Source organism: Sylvia atricapilla, chromosome 2, assembly GCF_009819655.1.
Source record: "Sylvia atricapilla isolate bSylAtr1 chromosome 2, bSylAtr1.pri, whole genome shotgun sequence".
NCBI classification, from domain to species: domain Eukaryota; kingdom Metazoa; phylum Chordata; class Aves; order Passeriformes; family Sylviidae; genus Sylvia; species Sylvia atricapilla.
This window is the reverse complement of record NC_089141.1, coordinates 31,646,347-31,666,530: the sequence shown is the minus strand read 5'-3', so window position 1 is coordinate 31,666,530 and position 20,184 is coordinate 31,646,347. Positions and strand designations below refer to the sequence as shown.

The 20,184-nt window shown below is 39.5% G+C and overlaps 1 protein-coding gene across 1 annotated transcript; it reads left to right on the top strand.

Moving 5' to 3' along the window:
- The first annotated feature begins 169 nt into the window (after positions 1-169).
- Positions 170-17,771, top strand: EED (embryonic ectoderm development). Its single transcript, XM_066341261.1, has 12 exons — positions 170-300; positions 3,125-3,277; positions 8,628-8,720; positions 9,642-9,707; positions 10,405-10,530; positions 10,649-10,730; positions 12,266-12,357; positions 13,267-13,400; positions 14,492-14,597; positions 15,375-15,533; positions 15,972-16,045; positions 17,066-17,771. Exons 1-12 carry the CDS (start codon positions 181-183, stop codon positions 17,190-17,192), a joined length of 1,332 nt encoding a protein of 443 aa, XP_066197358.1. The 5' UTR covers positions 170-180; the 3' UTR covers positions 17,193-17,771.
- Positions 17,772-20,184: the final 2,413 nt, after the last annotated feature.

The following is a 20,184-nucleotide window of genomic DNA, read 5'->3' as shown; positions in this document are numbered from 1 at the left end:
AGCCCCTCAGGCGGCGGGCAGGGCGCTTTTCCAGCGCCGGGCAGGGCGCTTTTCCAGCGGCGGCACAGGCGCTCCGCCGCCGGCCCCGGCCCGGGCAGCGGGGCCGCTTTACGGCACAGCCGTTCCCCCCGCGCCGTCCGCGCTTTGCGGCTGCGTGGCGGTGGGTGGGGGGCGGGGAAGATGTCTGAGCGGGGAGAAGCCCCGGCGGCGGCGGCACCGGCGGGAGAGATGCCGGCGAAGAAGCAGAAGCTGAGCAGCGACGAGAACAGTAACCCCGGGGACCTGTCCGGCGACGAGAACGTGAGGCCGGGCGAGGGGGAGGCGGCGCGGGTGGGGGGCCGGTGTGGCGGGAGCGCGCGCGCGCGCGGCGGGCACGGGGCCTCGCGCCGGGGGCGGGCGGGCGCGCGGGGAGGAGGGGGAGGGGGCGGCCCCGGCGTGAGGGGACATCGCCCGCCGGGACCCCTCGGGTGTATCCCGGACCGGAGGGAGAAGGGGGTCTCAACCCGCCCGTCTCGGCTCGGGGGCCGCCCCTCGGGGCCGCGGGAGGGAGGCCCGGTGGGAGAGACCGGGAGGGTCCGGAGGAGAGACTCCCGCTTTGCCTCCACGTGGGTGAAGGTGGATTTGAGGCCCAGACTGTGAGCGGGCTCTGTCTCGAACTTTGCTTCAAAACGTCAGACCTGTTTTAAAATTTTATTTTCCCTGCAAAGCAGCAGCATTTTCCCTCTTTCTTGCAGTTTTGCATCATGCGTCTTCATTGTCACATTGTAGAATAACATGCAGCACAAGTTTATGTGTGCAGCCTCTTGGCGAATGAGAAGTAGGAGATGGTGCTCGTAAACTACTGTCAGCAGAAGGCAGCAGGGATGGGGTCTGTAATCTAAGTTAGGTGAAACTCTAGTGTTCAGAGCAAAGGTAATGTGATTGGTGTAGAATAACTTTATGCCAGAAAGGTAAACTTAATCTAAGGTATTGAACTTTAACCACACTTTATGTGGTTACTGCTGTGGAGGGGGGTCGTGTAGTTACTATGTTTGTGTTTTATAGTGTGCGGAAGTTTTTCTTCTGCACTTGTCCAGCAAGTGAGGAATCTGGACCACATCCTCCACAGCCTTTGGAAGTGGTGTTTGTGAAGTGACAGGCAGGTTTGAGATGTTCCACACCACTGCTCTTGTTTTTTTTTTTAATTGCTCAGCAGCAGTTGTGGATCCAAGTGTAATTTGGTGAAAGACCTTCGGCTTAATTTGCTGTCAGTTGTAGGCTGTCCCTGACTATGGAATAGGTTGTCCAGATGTGTGGATGCCCCATCTCTGGAGATGTTTAAGGCCGGGCTGGGTGTGGCTCTACACAGTTTGGTCTAGTGAAAGGTGTCCCTGCCCATGGCGGTGAGTTAGACTAGATGATCATTAAGGTCCCTTCCAACACAAACCACTCTGTGATTCTCTGATTCTCTGATGTGATGCCTCAGTGGTGAAGGGATTCCTTTTTCAAGAGTTTATTACTGGGCTCCACTACTCCTGCAAGTTGGGTGATTCTGTTTAAAAGTTGACATAATAGTGTGGACTTGGAGAAAGGGTGTGTTTTGCTCCACAGGTGTTCTGTGTGCACGTTTGTTGGTTATGCCGTAGTTGCAGATACCCGGTGTAGTAGCACACACCAGCTGCCCAGTGTTCTCACAGCCAGTACCTGTGTAGTGCAGAGAAAACTTCAACTTGTCAAGTATTAAAATTCTGGCAGGTGAGCTTGGGAGATGAGAATTCAGCCAACTCTGAAGTTTTTTAGGGTAAAGGAGAAGAAACAGGAAAACTTAAAAATTGTTAAACTTGGTTATGAATATTAGTGGAGAGTTGGCTCTTTTAGGGGTCCAATGTGAATGGACTGACTCCAGATTTGGATGGGCAGTACACTTACTTGTATGGTATCTTTCCTCTTGTGTGGCCTCTGTGGTATCTTTCCTCCTTTTCGTCCTCTGAATGTCCCGTTTATCAGAGTTGTTGGGCAAATAAAGACTAGTACACCTCTACAGGCTTCTGAGAATACAGACATGAAACTGCGACAAAGAATAAATGCTTGGTGGGAATTGGTGTATCAATGTTTATAGTTGACCTCATTCCATATTCCTGGTGGAGTTCCTAAATGCAGCTTTGTGAATCTCCTCCAGTGACAGGCTGTTGACTACCTCCCTTAGTTCAGCTCTGGAAAATACCAGACCTGGGATGAGTTGGTTTTGCCCCAGTAGTCTGGTGGAAAGTGAATGGACTATCTTGCCAGAAAAAAATGGGAAAAGTTGATTTTTAACAAGCTGAACATACTTATAGGGAAGCACAGGTGAAGGTGAGGTGCTTTGTGACGGGTGATGCAAGGAAATGTCCTTTTAAACAGTGCCCTGCAGTCAGGCCACATGTGAAATTCTAGTTTCTGCTGATTGTCCAAAGCCAATTTAAAATCTCTCAGCAGCTGGATGGGGTGTTTTGTGTGTCCCTTTTTTTTTTTTCAATCTTCCCCATTCTTATCTCATGCTAAAGATTGGAGGGCCAGTTGGATTAGTTAGCTGATCAGAATTTAGCTTTTAGTGGAAACAAGTAGGTATCTGTGGGGAAGAGCAGGAGGGAGAGGTGGGGCTTTGTCTTCTGATGTCGATGCTGACCCACTGCAGAGCCGTGCTGTGAGTGGTGCTGCTGAGGGTCTACAGAAGCCTCAGAATGGCTTGGTACTTGGTAAGGTCAGGTCTCATGTTTTAACACAAGCAGCTCTTCTTCAGTGCTTCAGAAATGCTCGTTTCATCTGGATCAAAGATGTTTTCTCGAGGAAGCAGCTGCTTTTTATCTCTAGACATTCTCTTAAGAGCAGCTACCAGTATTCAGAAGAAATGTCACTAGATCACAGTTCATATCTCTCCCTCTTGGATTAGTCCTCATGTGATTCATGTTCTGTTTCAAGAGAGGAATGCTATTATGCTGCCATTAGATTTAAATACATGAATCTACATAACACCGAGTCCTGGGAGATCTATTCTTATGAATGGCAAGAAAAAGTGAAAAGGCCAGGTGCTGCCAGATTAGTTGAATTTATCCAGCAGTTAACGATCTCTTGGTGACATTCTTGGTATAATTTGGAATGTTTTCAGGATGATGCCGTTAGTATTGAAAGCGGGACTAACACGGAACGCCCCGATACGCCAACAAACACTCCTAATGCACCAGGAAGAAAAAGCTGGGGGAAAGGAAAATGGAAGTCAAAGAAGTGCAAATATTCCTTCAAATGTGTAAATAGCCTAAAGGTAGGTATGTGTGAGCTTCAGGGAATGCTGAGCACCACTTACTGGCAGCAGTGTTCACGATTGCTGTGACAGTGTCAAGGTAGATCCTTTTAAATATCTTTAAACATTTATGTTCCCTGCTGATTTGAAGCAATTACCTTTCTTACTTGTAATAGCCAAAGTTTTGAAGAAAGAGGATGCTGAGAGATAGGAGGCAGTAGGTAGTGCTGCAATTAACCCTGTTTTTGTAAAGTTTGCAAAGTTTTGTGTGATGCTATGATTGTGTATTTCATTGAAGCTGTGGTTGCTAGAGATAAATATGAGAAGTCGGATAAACAAATTGAACTAAACAAAACCTGTGACAACTCCATGCAAAGCACAGAACCTGCACAGATTATTTTTTTTTCTATGTATTGAAGAAAAACCCCAAACAAATCAACCCAACAATTTTCAAGTAGCTTTTTCCTCACACCAGATCAGGTATTTTCTGTCCTCTGGTAGTATCATAACTAGCATGTAGTGCAATTTGGTTAATTCATTGAGAGTGTTGGGATCACATGTTAGCTCCCGACTTAAGCAGTATGTATCTTCCCATAAAACACCTGTTTTAAGAGATGTGGATTCATGGTCTTTAATCCCTGTTCTGCTGTTTTAGCATAGTGCTGTTTTCTTCTGCACTGGTGACAGACTATGGTGGACTGAACGAGTTTTCTCATTCATGACTATTTTACTCTTTCAGGATGTTCTTCTTTGTCTCATTCCTCAGCCTCATGTGGGATAGTTATGTGGCAAAAACTGTAAATAGGCCTTATGATTTGATTTTTATAAGATTTCTAAATTATGAATGATTGTGTCTGGAACAAGATGGGAGTTATGACAAACTCTGTGAGGATCTGTGTGGCTCAGTAGTGGATATTTCCTGCAGAATTGCTCTAAGACTATTTTTTCCTTCCCTCATGCTTAACTGTGGAGCTGTGCTGATGTGGCTGTTTCTGAGCTTTGTCTTCAGGCTGCCTTGGTGAAACACTGGGTGGGCAGGAATAAAAGGTTTGGAGCATGGAAACCATCTAAACGAGCTTTGCCGCTGGAGAAATTGTGATACGAAGTTACACTGACAAAAGTAGCTGGGAAACAAATTGATCTTATTGTGTTCTTGACGTATAAAAATTATCTCCAGGCCTTTGAGGGTGTAGGAGGAAGGGAAGTTGTTTCATTTCACCAAGGTAGGCAGCAGTTCCTGTGATGCTGGTGAGTCGCCCCCGCGGATGGTGCTATTTGTGGCTCCTATCACACTTCAAACACAGACATGGGGCCTTTGGACACCCAAGCTTTTAACAACTCCTGAGCTTTGTTACTCATATGTGTTTCTGTCTGCAGAAAAAAGGGGTTAATACTTTCCAAGTGTCTTCTGGGAAAACAAAACTTTCCCTCACCCCGGTGTCAATCCAGACCCCACTGTAGGGTGGTCCAAAAGAGCAAGCTATGAAACTGAGCAATCCCTGACTTCTTTGGATTTCAATCAGGGCCTGGGAACAGACTCCTGTGCAAGTGGAATTAAGCTGTGAGGGAGTAAATGTAGCATTTCAATCAAGTGGGGTACTTTTATGAGCTTTTTTCCCCATTTCTCTTTGATCTGAAATTATATAATATGGTAAATATTATATATAAATATATAAAAAAATGGTAATAATAAGAGATGTGCATGTTAAGACGAAGACCAGGTAGCAGCCAAATTTGATGTTTTACTTCATGGTTGAAAAATCCTCTCTTCTTTTCCTTTTCTTTCATACTAACTTTGCAGATACTCTGGAGAAAACCCTAATGATTGAATATTGTATGTGGGTTTAGAAAGACACTTGTGACTCTGAGTAGTACTGTGTCATATATCCCCTAGTTTATGTTTTTGAACTAGGCTGTAAGATGCAGGTATTGAAGTTAATGAAGGCTCAACATGATTTAAAGATCATAGAAATTAATAATCTTTAGGGGTGTATAAATTACGTGTTTTTCCACTTTTGTATGTTTGGTTTTCCCCTCTTATTTTGTTTTTTTGTTTTTTTCCATGGGGAACCAAAAAATACGGCCATTACTGTCTGCTTTGAGTATTAAATGGTTATGACTCAGCCTGAAAAACTCAGTACTTGCTAAATATGCTTTTTAAACACTACTTTGGGAGTTATTTTGGATGAAATTTAAGCATCAGGCAAACAAAAATACAACTTGGAAAATGACAGGAAATAAAAAACTGCCTTTTTTCTTTTTAGAGTAGTAAGTTACTTGTAAGATGTACTGAAAAATCTTCACTTTCTGTGGGTTGAATGGAAATAGGGTTTATAAATGAATGTATACAGCTAACCCAGCTAGCACAGTTGCACATCCTCATATATCCATATATGTTTTACTGATAGATCTTTTAGCAGAAAATCATGTATGTTTTGCTTTGTTGTGCTCCCTTTAAAGCAATGCAATTATTTTCCTTACTGTTTACTTTTGCTTAGGGTGTGTGCTTGAGTTGTAAGCAGCCTGATGTTTTCTAAGCTTCTGCTTGCTGTCCCCTGACCTGGGAACCAGTATCCGATGCCATGCAGAATTCTAGAATTGTGATATGTAATGGAGACTAAATGTGACTAAAGCCACTGCCCATAATGGCTTACTTCCACTTCTGGGAACTGGAAATGCACCTGTGGGCTGTTGGTTCCCCACTGGCAGTGTGGGTGACACAGATTAAAAGGCATTCATGCAGGTGATTATTTTTGGCATAGTATTGACTTCACTGCTTTCTGTCTAAAACCAGGTCTAATGTTACTTTTTGATTGAACCCAAGTTGGCATTGAGTGAGTAAGGCTCACCACTGACTATTTATTTGCTTTTGTAGCAATAGGTCAGTTTTCTTCTCTGCCTTCTTTCTCTAGTGCACGAAGAGCTTGGGTACTTTGGGTTTCGTGCCCTTTATTCACAGCAGGGACAAGGTGGCATTTCACAATTGTACTTTTGGACGGGTATCTGGGTCACCTCTGTCTGTACAAACCAGTGTCAGATTTGTGTCACGTACTTGGCGTCGGAGCACAACCATCGTGTACGGCACCTAGGAGTACAATGTCTTGGAAAACCTCCTTCATTGTTTAGCACCTGGGACAAAAATTAGAGCAGACAAGTATTTCTGAAACAGCTGTGTGCTGTCTCTGACCACTGGGGATATTGGGAGTTTAAACAGGAACAGACCTTCTGCAGATACCCTGGTATCTTCCTGCAGGAGCCTCTGCCTGGCTGCTTCATCCATCAAACACCAGCAAAACTGCAATATGTACAGTCAGGCTCTTGGAGATTGTAGCACTTGGTGTGAGAAATGTAGTGTGGGTGAAGTAAGTGGACTAAATACATTTGTCTTGCAGAGTAATTTTTTCCAGGGAAATAGGTTTTCTTTGAAAAGGCTTGCAAAATACTTTAGGTATGTACTCAAATATAAAAATATGGAAACAGTATAGCACTCTGCTATATATCTCTACTTATCACCTTAGTCTGGGTCCTACCTAGAAAATCAGAAACTTATTGCAACTTATGCTGGAAAAATAGCTCATCTGGAGGGCGAAAAACAAACTGCTTTTCACTGTCTGTATTTTCTTAAATTTATCAGAAACAGGGCATATGACAGAGAGCAAGGTTGTTCCAGAAAAACAAATGCAAAACTCGCTAATATGTCTCTGTAATAAAGCAGTGGGAATCCATGCATTTTACCTGTGTTATCTTCATGTGATATGTCAGAAGTACTCACTATTCAGCAGCAGGAAGTCCTTCAAGCAAAAATTTGAAAACGAGTTATTATTAGTGGAAAAACTTTATTAAGCATTCCGAATTTGATCTCTCAGCCATTCTCTTCAAGACTTAAATAGACTCAAAAATTAAGGCTACCAAGTAAAATTAACAAATGCATTGCAACACAAAAAATCATGGCCTCGTGTATGCAATTTTATGGCTTACAGTTTCCCTCATTCTTCATTTCTAGTTCAGTTGTAATGCTTTACAGATACTGAATACCTGCTTTTCCCTTCTGCCCTGGGGTTACTAATAACTTTGCTACTTTTCCCTTTCCTAATATTCTATATCCCTCATCTCATAAAGCCATTAGTTTGTTCTTTGGTCTTATGATGGTTTATATTTTGAGTTAAGCTTTGAACAATTCTTTTTAATCTATATTGAGCTTTGAAAGTTTTTACCTCTCTTAAGAATTGCAGGAGGGCCTTCATCTCTGAAAGATTTTCTACTTTCTCTTTCTAGATCTTCTAGTTATTTCTGTTAATAACAGATACTGCCTTTCTCAGTAAATAATTCTATTTAAAAATCTTTCCAGACTTCCTTTACTTTTCTTTTTCTAAGGAGTGTTAGACTCCCTGCTCACACCCCCTCCTCGAATTTATTCTTTGGTTTTGGATAGGCCAGAGCTGCCAGGGCTGGTGTCGTGTTGTCTCTGAAGTGCTGCCATTTGAAGGCTGCTGAACAGCCATCATGAGACACTTCCTTCCTGCCTGCACTGTCCCAGACAGTCCCCTGTGGGGAGGCACTTTAGTGAACATTATTCTTGCTGAAAACATCCTGTCAGGACAGGCCAAAATACTGTTATCAATTATTAACAAGCACCACCATATTCATCACAATTCATAAACATACCTGCTTTTTTTTTTTTTTTTCTTTTTTTTTTTCCCTCAAACTGAAGTAAATTGTATAAAAATAGAACTTGGCATTTCTCTGGTAACTATAAAGGCGATCTGAAAACATTTTGTAGACATGAACTTTATAGCAGTATTGTGACATGCTGGAGAGAGTTCCTTGTGTCTGTGACAAAGTTACAAGACCTAACCCTAATGTAAAAGTTAAATGTGGCCCTTCTCCATCCTTACACCGGTATAATTCTTCTCTCTCATGCTAATTCTTCCCTGTGAAGTTGCAAATCCTTATGTATAAGTAATTATGATAGAAAATGCATATAGGTATGACCTTAGATGCAGAGGTTGCCTTATTGAAAATTGTGAAATGAAATAGTAGAGCTGCAAATACAACTTGGGAGTTCTGCCGGCTTCTAGGCATAACTGAGACAACAGTTCTTCCTCTTAACTTTTTAAAAGCTTGATGGAGAAAGAAAAGAGTGGGGTGTGTTTGTTAGAATATTCCTTTAACCTCCCATTAAGACAGCCAAGTTAAAATGTGAAGTTACAAAACTATGCTTGTTAACTGTTCACTATCTAAAATTATACTGGCTGTGAACCCATTAGTTTGAGGAGGGAAACTTGTCAATTAAACTATTGAATTTCACAGCAATGATATGCCTGTGGGTTTTGTTGGGTGTTTTATCTCTAACCTTACTTTACACCTGCAGGAGGACCATGGGCAGCCTCTGTTTGGAGTCCAGTTTAACTGGCACAGTAAAGAAGGTGATCCTCTTGTTTTTGCCACTGTAGGCAGCAACAGAGTGAGTAATGTGTTTTTCATCACACACCCTTCTGTGTGGTTCTGCATGTGTTCCTGTTTTCAAGCAATCCTTTTACCTGTGTTTGGTATGGACACACAATACTTAATATAAACAGATGTATTTCTAAGATGTGTAGCATCTGTTATCTGGGAGAGCTGTATCCTTTGGATTGTTTTATGAAGTCATGTTAGCTATTTGGTAATTAGGCTACGTAGTAAAGAAAAAAGTCCTTCAGTAATAGGCAAGTTGGATAAGGAAGAGAGGTGCTTAAATGTATCTTCTCAATAAAATGACTCTTCATAAATGTTATTATTTTCTAAAGGTCACGTACTCATATATGCAGGATGAGAACCATCTGCAGTTACGCCAGCCAGCTCAGTAGCTAAATTAATGGCCTGTGTGGAGTGAATTTATAGACTTCCTCTGAACAAGGATCAATGTCATTTCAGTCTTGAAAACAACCCCTGAGAAATGTGTTTTATGCAAGTGTTGTGAATAAATAAGAAGTGTTTAATTTCTAGGTTTGTTCTGCCTGGCAAGTCACCAGAAACACTAAACCGAATTTAAGCAAGGTTTCAATGACTCATTACAAGACCGGGTCATGTTAGAGATGACTGCAGTAATTAATTCCAACAAGGGTTTATCTTATTAAGGCAATTCATATAATAGACTTCAATATCTGGGAAGGACAGCTGACAAGTCCTGGAATGGTGCTTTACTGAAACTGCTGTGAGCATTCTTTTATCAAACCATTTCCACCTGTTAAACAAATGGACGATGGATGAAATCTAGACCACAGAGGCACTCTACCTCTCCCCATCAGGCAGTCAATAGATGGATGCATGTGATTTCCTTTTGAAATGTCACACCTAAGCAGCTGTCTCTCCCACTAATTTCTGTTTTTTTTTTTTTTTTCTCCAGGTTACTTTATATGAATGTCATTCCCAAGGAGAAATCCGTCTGTTGCAGTCTTACGTGGATGCAGATGTATCCTTCAAGTTAAATACCCTCGTGTTTGCTTCTTCTTTATGAAAAATCAAGAGGCTTTGTAGGAAAAAGCATGAAAATATTTTGTCTGTGATTTAATTCTTTGCTCATGTGGTGCATTCTTTATGTTAGGTCCAAGTCTTGCCTCTTTCCCACATCCGAAAATTCCTCTTGTTGAAAAAATGTTAAAAACGCAGACTCAGAGACCAGACTGTATTAAAATACTTGAAAACTGATTTTCTGTCAGTTTAATCTTCCCAACACTAATATTTTTGTAATGTTTCCCTGCTTTACAGTGGTCTCAGTTTCCCTGTGAATTGGAACTGGCTTTAAAGCCTAAGAATTGTGTTTCATGCTCTGAAGCATTAATAATCTGTGTTGATCATTTGCAATACACAAGTCATTAACTTGTGAATTCGGTCGTGATTCATTATTCCCAATCAAAGGTGATGCATGGAAGAGAAGTTCCTCCTTGTATGTTATGAAACAGAAGTGGGGAGATCAACATCTGTAGAAAAGGTGATGTTGCTGGTATTTGCAGATGTATAACTAAATATGTGTCTTTTTCTTATGACGTCCAGCAGGCACTTGGCTAAAATAACAACAGGTCTGTTTAAAATAAAATGTTGCTGGAAAAAAAAAAAGAAAAAAAAAAGATTCCTGTTTGTTCTGTGATCCTTAACTTAAGGCATTGTAGGCAGATGAAAATTTCTATACCTGTGCGTGGACATATGATAGCAATACAAGCCATCCTCTTCTGGCTGTGGCAGGATCCAGGGGTATTATTAGGATAATTAATCCTATTACAATGCAGTGCATAAAGGTGAGTGTTCAGAACTTTGAGATACAGCTTGTGTTTCAGTAAGGCATGACACTTTTTTCTTCTAAGTACATGTAAACATGAGAGGAAACAGTAACCTGGTCTCTTAATTCTATCCCAGCACTACGTGGGCCATGGAAATGCAATCAATGAACTGAAGTTCCATCCAAGAGATCCAAATCTTCTTTTATCTGTAAGCAAAGGTGAGGAAAAACCTCTGTTGTTTTTGTATACATGAGGACACTTTGGATTGGAGTTTGGTCTTGAATATGGCCAAGAACCTTCATGGGGTTTTTTTATGAATGGCACTGAACAAGTTCACCTTGAAAGCTGAGGGCAAATCATGCATTTACATGACTATATATTTCATATTTACTAACTCCATCGCCTACAGCCATAACTCTAGCTATGGTGCAAAGGGATTGTGAATAGTGCTGCTTTTTAGGAAAGAAGAATCATGAGCCTTGGGTTTGCTCTTTACTTTCTGACAATTGAATTAAATTTTTTTCAGTTATTGAATCACGTTGCCATCTGGTGGGGACTCCTTAATGTTGCAGACAGCATTCACCATCATGTTCACGGGGAAAACCTTGGCTGTTGCGTGGGAACTTTATTTGGACTTTCTGTAAAAAGCATATTAGTGAAGGGAGTTTTTTGCCTTGTCCAAAAAATTCTAACAGTCATAATTTCCTGATCTTGACTGTTTTGCTAAGTAAGCGAGTGATCTGTCACCAGGAGCTAGCATTCAGGAATGCTTGAGTTGGAAACATACACTTGAGGAGACTTTTGACTTTAGTATATTTGGACTTACTGATGAAGCTTCATGAGAACAGGAGTAGGGAAGCTTTCTGATGTTTGCAACGGTCAAGTTGGTGCTGTGGGTCTGTAAACATCTAGTTTCTGTATATTTTGTAGGTTCTCTTTGTAACAATGTTTTGACATCAGCCCGAGTTACTGCAAGTTTTAGTGTGCAATCTCTGGACCAGGTGCTGTTACTGAGGCAGGAGAATGTTTGAGACAAGGACTGCTTGGCTGAGAGATTAATAAAAAAAGGAAAATATTTGGGACTAGGTGACCATCTATGTCCGTTCTGGGATTTTGGGTGTTTACTGTAATGCAGTGTGATGTACTTGTGGAATCCAAAAGGGAAATACATTAGAGGTTCCCCTTACCAAATGGGAGATACACTAGAGGTTCATCATTAGAAATTGTTAAAACTTTCTTTAAGTAAGTGTATTTAGTCTGATTGATTTTGGAAGACATATTGTTTATATAAACAGTTTTTCCCTTCCTTACTGACCGTGGTTCATAAAGAATAATGTTCTGAAGGTTAAAAAATGGAAGATCACAACTTTTCTGAATGTTGATGTTAGAAAAGCAGAAAGGAATTCTAGAATTTTTTGATACATAAAATTGTTTGACTGACTAAAAGCATATTTGTCTGAGATCAGACTTTTCTTTACTTTTTGGATGATCTAAAGGTCCAAGAGTGTTTTTGCTAGAAACTGTCCCTAGGCGATGGGGTGGGTACACTTTTTCAATTACAGAATTACTTTGAACAGTAAGCTAGTTATAATAGTAATTTTAGTAAATGCAGTTCTGTTGTTTCTAGCAAGAGAAGAAGAATTAAGTGCTTTTTTTGATGTTGACCTAAATACCTGTTACTCAAAGTGGTTAAGCTGAAATATATTACTCAAATGTATAAAAAGCAGCATGTAATTCTATTTGTTCTTTATAGATCATGCATTGAGACTGTGGAACATCCAGACAGACACGCTGGTTGCAATATTTGGAGGAGTAGAAGGGCACAGGGATGAGGTGTTAAGTGCAGTAAGTGGAAGACCGTGGGGCAGTGATTTAGATTTACAAAGGGTAGCAAGCAACTTTTTATCCTCTTGTGCACTGTCTTGATATTATAGGTACTTAAAAATAACCACCTGGAAGTGCATAAATACTGTTTTAAGGGGATAGACAACTTTAAATGTCAGGTGGTTTGATTGATGTGGCCTCCTCTTACAGACAGGATCTGTGTCTTTCAGTAGCTGGTTTTCTTGGGGTGCAGCCAAGAAGTGAGCAAAATAGGGCTCAGTGGGGCTAGAAAGAGTAAAAACATTTCGTGATGGTCCCACTTTTGAAATTCTTGAGTTCTCATCAAGTCAAAGCAGCATATAAGCAAATAAACCTGGAGAGATATGGTAGTGAAAGCAAGAAGTTCTTGGAGTTAAATTGTTTTTCAGTGGCTGTGAACAGACACTGGTACCCAGCAAATATCAGCTAGAATAGTTAACTTTTAATATGATGTTCTTAAGAACTCTTTCCATTCTTGTTGTGTGACCTGTTGTGAAAGGTGAGGGGTGCATCTCTAGGAAACTTGACTGTATTTATTATAAATGTATTTATAAACTGTATTTATTATTCACCCATGTCATTGCCCTGGAATTCTGCCTAAGCTGCTCCTAGGGAACTTAGTGACGGAGGAGAACTAGCTGTAGAGTCACTGTCTGTCAGTGCTGTTGAATATGTCTCTCTTTCTTGAGAGAGATTAAATATAATTACTAAGATGTTGTGCTGCTTTGCAGTGAGCTGGATTCTGTTCTTAGTGTTTTTCTGTTGTAAACATTCAGTTTTATTGCATGCTCTATGTATAAAATGCTGTTTTGATGGAAACGATGGAATAAAATCTGAGTTGATACAATACAGCTTAGGATAGGAGTGCTCAAAATTATTTTATATACATAGGATTACGATCTTCTTGGTGAAAAAATCATGTCCTGTGGGATGGATCACTCTCTAAAACTCTGGAGAATTAATTCCAAGAGAATGATTAATGCTATCAAAGACTCTTATGAGTACAACCCAAATAAAACCAACAGGTATGTAGTCTTCCTCTCCTTATCTGTCTTTGCAACACATGAATACTCCTATCAATGGTCCAGGTTAATTCCTTTCCATATTGGGAGTTTTTGGGGAGTGACCTGAATGTTGTGCTGGGCACTAAATCTCACTAGATTGTGTGTTTGACTGATGTTTGCTTCACTGGAATTGTGTTGAATTCTTATTCAAAGTCCTGTTTTTTTTTATTTTTAAATATCTCAATTATTTCTTCTTTGCTTGACTAGAAAATGTCTAGAATTATTATCTTAAAGCTTGTATTTAATGCACTTCAAGATGTCACTATCTTTCTTCATCTCATCTCATCTCAAAATTTCTAGAAGGGAATTAAATCTATGTAATTAAATTATCTTATATTGAGTAGTTAATTTTTGTGTATTACTTGACTTTGGGGTGGGGACAAAACTGTTCACGCAGTAATAACTTTAATTTTCATCATCCTCTGATTTGACCTCAGATATGAGTAAATTATCAAGTAAACATAGCAATTAGATACATGATAGATAAATCCTCCTTTATGAAGTTCTTCAACTTTTTGATCTTAACTTCCAGTTAAACCATTGAGAGAATTGAAGAGTCTAAAACACAGTGAACATGTTCAGCAATGAGCCTAGCTGTGAAAATACTCTCGCTTTTTTTGGTAATGTTACCAAATATTAAATGATGCTTTTTAGCGTGCTTTTTTTTAAATGATGATTTTTTAAAGTGTGCATTTCGATATAACAATTTAGATGTTGCAGAAGCAGCATCAGGAAGACTGAGCTTTAATTAGTTCTTGAAGTATTTGATGACAGCTGTTGTATTCAGCATCTGAAGGAGTAGTTTTACTCAGCACAGTCTTTTATGTGGGAAACTTAAGTTATTTCATTAGGAATGAAGATGAAAACAGGGATGCTTCCTAGTACTATTAAAAAGAAAAACAAGCTGCATACAAAATCTACTTTGTTATAAAACTGTTAAAAAGTTGGGCTTGTTCTTTTAACATGGAAACATGTTAAAACTGCTTATTAAAAATTACACTTGTGCTTCTGTGTTTGTTTTTCTGAACCTCACTTGGCAATTTTCTCCATAGGCCTTTTGTTTCCCAGAAAATTCACTTTCCTGACTTCTCTACAAGAGACATACATAGAAACTATGTTGACTGTGTGCGGTGGCTGGGAGACTTAATTCTTTCCAAGGTAATGCTGCAGCTTTTTCAGCTACATGGCATTGATTTGCTGGTCCTGAGGATCCTAAACCTTAGAAATTTTATTATTATTTGGGTCTTAGGTTAAATTACTATCTTGTGTCAAATGATTTTGTGGAGTGTGCTGTGAATTTTATCGCCTGTCAGCCTGTGTGGGTAAGCAGCTTATACCTAAAAAGCAAAAATTTTACTACAGCTGGACTCTGCTACAAGTAAAAGGTTTCTGGCTAACCAGAATCTGCACAGAACATATGGAAGGGGAATCTCTAAACACTGATTAGGGATCCTGCTGCTACAGGGTGAGATGAGGGTTACCATATGGAGTAACTTTGATTAACGTGTTGTGCCCACTAGTAACATTGGCTTGCAGATATTAAACCGGGCAGCCCAACTGCCTTGATGCCACCAACTGGTGAGTGCACCATCCTGTTAGTCAAAGAGATTGGGTAAACAATCCTCAAAGTAAAGTAAGGTTTAGCTGCTTATGAAATTGTGTTTGAGCACCCCTGATTGACTTCATCTGAAGCAGGTGAGGGAGGGCTCCTGCGGTCCCATTACTTGGCAAAGCTGTGAAGGCATCGGGTTGCCAGCAGTGGACAGTGATTATTGATGGTGATGTGGCTGTGATCTAAGACCAGATTTTCAGTTCTGCTTTTTGTAGTGTCATTGGGGAAGCTGTGAGACTAAGTGTTTGCTTATAGTTATATAAGTTATACTGATTCTGCAGTATAAATTACAGGTGATTTTTCTTTTCATTGTCTCATTCCAGTCTTGTGAGAATGCCATTGTTTGCTGGAAGCCTGGCAAGATGGAAGATGATATAGATAAAATCAAGCCCAGCGAGTCAAACGTGACCATTCTTGGGAGATTTGATTATAGCCAGTGTGACATATGGTACATGAGATTTTCAATGGATTTCTGGCAAAAGGTACGTGCCTGACTTGTCTGTATTTAAAAATGTGTGGCTTTTCATTGATTTCATGTTTATGGGCATAGGAAGGGTCTTGGTTCACGTCATGTTTGAGAAACAGAGTGGTTTGCTGTAAGGGGCTTTATATGAACCTGCAGGAGCTCCAGATTTTTCATTCTGGGTTCTGCCTTTGGAAAAAAAAATCCATCAAATAAATATTTATTTTCCTTCAGGAATATGTTTTCTGATGTCTTCATCCCCTGTCTGTAGATAGTGATAAAACGGAAGAAAGGAGGCAAATTCTACAGCCTTTTTGACTCCTCCAACAAACTCATTAAGTCATTCTTGTTTAAATATTCACACACAATTTATCAGCTCTAGAGCTTTTATAAAATTCTGACTTAATTCTTTGAGGGAGTACTTTAAAAGTTTTTTATCCTCTGCTTTCTTTTTAAGATGCTTGCTCTGGGCAATCAGGTTGGCAAACTTTATGTTTGGGATTTAGAAATAGAGGATCCACATAAGGCCAAGTGAGTATTTTGTTTTGTTTTTGCTAAGACGGGGAGTTGGGGTACTTCTCCTTATCCTTTCCTGATAACTGGAGAAATTCTTTACAGTACTACTTTCCATTATAACTACTAGGGAAATAAACACAGTGAGCCCCCAAAGGTTAATGTTTATTATATCTCACTGATTTATAATTTATATTATAGTAGTGCCAAGAGGGCCCAGTTGGATTGTGCTGACTACCATGTGTAGATATAGTAAAAGGCAATTTGTTTCTCACAGAGTTTTTGCTAATTGGGTGGAAATTTTGGAAAGCCATTAGGAGAAGCTGTGCTAGGTGGGTGTAGCACATCACACAGGCAAGGTGGGTGACAGGACAGGAGTAAAAAAAGGAGAGTGTAAAGATGAGGTATGGGCACAGTGTGGAGAAAACACTTCCTCACCTGTGTTGCCAGGCAATTTCACAGCATGTCTCTTAGATACATGTGTATGTGTGTAAACAGACAAATGCAAAAAGACCCTGAACACAAAAAAAGGCTCCAAACAAACCCATTCCCAAAACCCAATGTTTATAAAATGGATATACACTGTATATATAAATACTTAATGCATTTTATTTTTATATGCCCAGTAGTTATTATACATATCTTATATATTTATATATATAATCCATGTAAATATGTAGCTATGAATACATTAATGTATGAAATTCCTGGAAGTGCTGCAGTCTTTATAATCACATGATTCTGATATTTTATTCCTAACCCTGGGAAATAACATTGATTATGAAGTCTTAAATAATGTGATTCAATAAGCATTCAATTTTTGCTTCAATAAAAACTGAGTGGATGAGCCACAACTGTGGGTGAACAGGAAACTGCTTTCCCAAGTCCTCAAAAAAATACACCATGAAGGCCATAATCCTGTTGCCTTCACTTCCTCCTGGATCACATAAATAAGGGATTGCTGAAACAGTGCTCCATGATGTAATAGGAAGATTTAACATTGCAGCTGAATAATTTCTTTTTTCTTTCTTTTCCTAGGTGTACAACTCTTACTCATCCTAAATGCGTTGCTGCCATCCGACAGACCAGTTTTAGCAGGGATAGCAGTATCCTTATAGCGGTGTGTGATGATGCCAGTATCTGGCGCTGGGACAGATTACGATAAAAGTACTTTTTCTTAATTCATAGAAGAAAATATATTTTCAAATTATAATATAGTCTGGTAACCTGCTAGCACAGTAGATGCATTTAGTGTAGACTTTCTCGAAGGTTCGGCAAGCTGGAGCTGGACTTTAGTGATGTTTACATTCTGTGTATTGTTCTGCTTGGAATTGCTGCTTTTAATAAAAAGAAGTATTTTTGTAAAGTTTTCTGAATTGTCCACTTTAATTATTTCCCACAAGAAGTTTTCCCTTACAGCCTAGGAAATTTCTTTGTGTAGAGCTATCACATGAGTGTACGACAACTTGCTAGAAATTTGGTATATTTATGCTTGCAGTTGTATTTTCTGTCTTTTGAAAACCTAATGAAGCTTTTATTCAGGGACAACACAAAGGAAATGCTACTCTTAAGAATATAATATAAATAATGGTTAAACAATTTCTAGAAATATTTTGAACTCATTCCTTAAGTTAGTTGCAGATTGAAATTGATTTAATTTTTTAGTAATGTCCAATTGAAATTTCCTTTTCACCATATCTGTTAATGACTAGGAGAAAAAATATAACTGGCTTTGTTTTGTGCATCACATTGTTCTGTTGTTTGAATTCTGCCTGTCTAGTTACTGCATTTATCTAAAAGTTAGGTTTTGGAAACATTTTTAAATTGCCTCTATTATCAGTATTCCCAAATAGCCTCCTCAATGTTTTTACTTGCCTTAGGAATAATAAATTCTAAAATCAATCATATTTCATATAGATTTAAAATGTGTACAGTTAATAAAAATGAAGGGGAAAATGGACAAGATGGCAGAAATTATTAGCAGTGATAATCTGTGTTTGAAACAGTTGTGTTTTATCTGGTCAGCAGGTAGCTGAAATGCGGATGTCTGTATTAAGAAAATGGTCCAGGACATTTCTCAGTAGCAGTGTGTACCTAAATGAGGAAGAAAGCAAATAACATTTATTGAGGCTGAACCATTTACATACTTTTTTTCCCTTTCCCTGCCCTTATCCTTCAACATGTTACCTGAGAAGAATGTTTTATGATGTAAATACAAGTGCATAGTAATTGTCAATATTATGGTGCCTTTCTGATCAGTAGATTAAGTAGTCTTGTCTGCTACTGACTTCTTAAATGCATATCTCTCTTTTCAGCTTTCAGAATGTTGCTTTTTTCTGTTTGTTTGGGAAGCTTGTAAATGCTCTGGTTAGATACTACCTGTTCAGTCGGAAGTTATATGACCAAACCAGTTTTGATTTGTGTCCTTGGGAACCTGAAAAAAAATGAAGCCCAGAACCGACAAGCAGTTTACAAATTTTAGTCTGTAATACATAGTTGTTTTCCTTTTTTTTTTTTTTTTTTTTTTTTCGCCCTCTTTTAAATCCTTGTTCTTACCACTGGGAAAAGTTCAGTAGTACTATGGGTCTGTTCAAAATTAGTGTTTAATTGAACTGGATTTTGGACCTTGTTTTTCTTGTGCAAGCCAAATGGCCAGTATGGTCTTTCTTGTGCCCCTCTCTGGTCAAGAGAGGTGATCAGGAAGCCAAGTGTAAACCCACAGAGTTGGGCAGAACCATGTGGAAGCCTGAGTTTCCTCCAGAGGGAGGAAACTGAAATTTCTGCAGAATTGAACACAGATCAGCTGCAGAGGGAGACAGGTGGGACTGGGAGCTTGGGGAAAGTTTAACTTCCTGCATCTACAGAACTGCTGTCATAGTGTGAGCCAGTGTTTACACAACAGCAATGGCCCATAGACCTCATAGATCATTCTGTGGAAAATGTATGAGGTTGGTAGAATCTGAACAATTATGGGGCTGGGGTGTGGTTGGGAGAGCACTCCAGAAAAGCACTGGGAGTGCTCAGGCTTCCTCAAGGAAAGAGCTTTGATTGAATTAGCTATCCTAAGAACACTTGGGTTGGAGGCTGGTGCCATTTAGCCTTTGCAAATGCTTTCCAGTAGCATTCAGAAACTAAGAAATTGCATAAATGGTAGGCTAAGACTACAGTTCTAACTTTAGGCAGAGACTTTGCCCAGAGACAGCAAGAAGGTTTGTACCACAGCTGGACGTAGAAATAGAAAACAGGTTCCTGATTGTTAAACCACTGGTTCACTTAAAAGGTCTCTGTTCTCAGAGCATGGTCCTGTTTCCTGGGGTGCTGCTGCTCCATCTGGTGGTGAATGAATAAAGAACGCTACCACAATGCAATTTTAAATCAGGTTCTCCTTGAGGTTTTTTAACGTTAGGCCAAAAAAATTTTATGCAAATACAGATGAAATTTGCCCTTCCTAGTATAGGCAGGAGTGCTGGTTTTCTCTGGTGCATTTCATGCTCATGTTTCACCACTGTTTGTATTAGGGAGCTCTGGTTCTGTGGCTGAAAGTCAAGGAATTAACTTCCTCTCCAAGTGCTACAAGCACAGTTAGGTTCACCTGGGAATACTTCGCTGTCACCATGAGCTGTGTCAGGAAAATACTGTCAATAAAGAAATGAAGGCACTTTTTAAAAACAAATAAATCCTTTGCATAATTAGAATTTTGACTGCTTGCCATAAATCTTGCATCTGTTTCTGATAAGCCAGCAGCAATATATGCACTTTGTTGCTTCCTGTATTTTTAAATTTTTCTCTGGGCATGGCGGTGAGGTGAGGGCAGATTGTGAAAAGAATCCACTCTACTTAGCAATTTCTGTTGGCTTGGGAAGGAAAACAATTGGGAAAATATCCCAAAATCAAGGGAAATATATCTATCCCTGTCATGGTTATGAGTTTGGCATGGAAGGGTATGTTTAGCCTCAAAACTGAATGATCAGTAGACAGGTTTTTTTTTTTTTTTTTTTTTTTTTTTTTTTTTTTTTTTTGTACAGGTTTTCTTCAGGACTCTAAATGTAGCAGGATCATTACAAATAATTTATATTACATTGAAATTGTTATTATTACAGGTATTACACCTCTGGCCTGATGTGAGGTAAGAAAATCTAGTATTTTGTGTGTGAAGG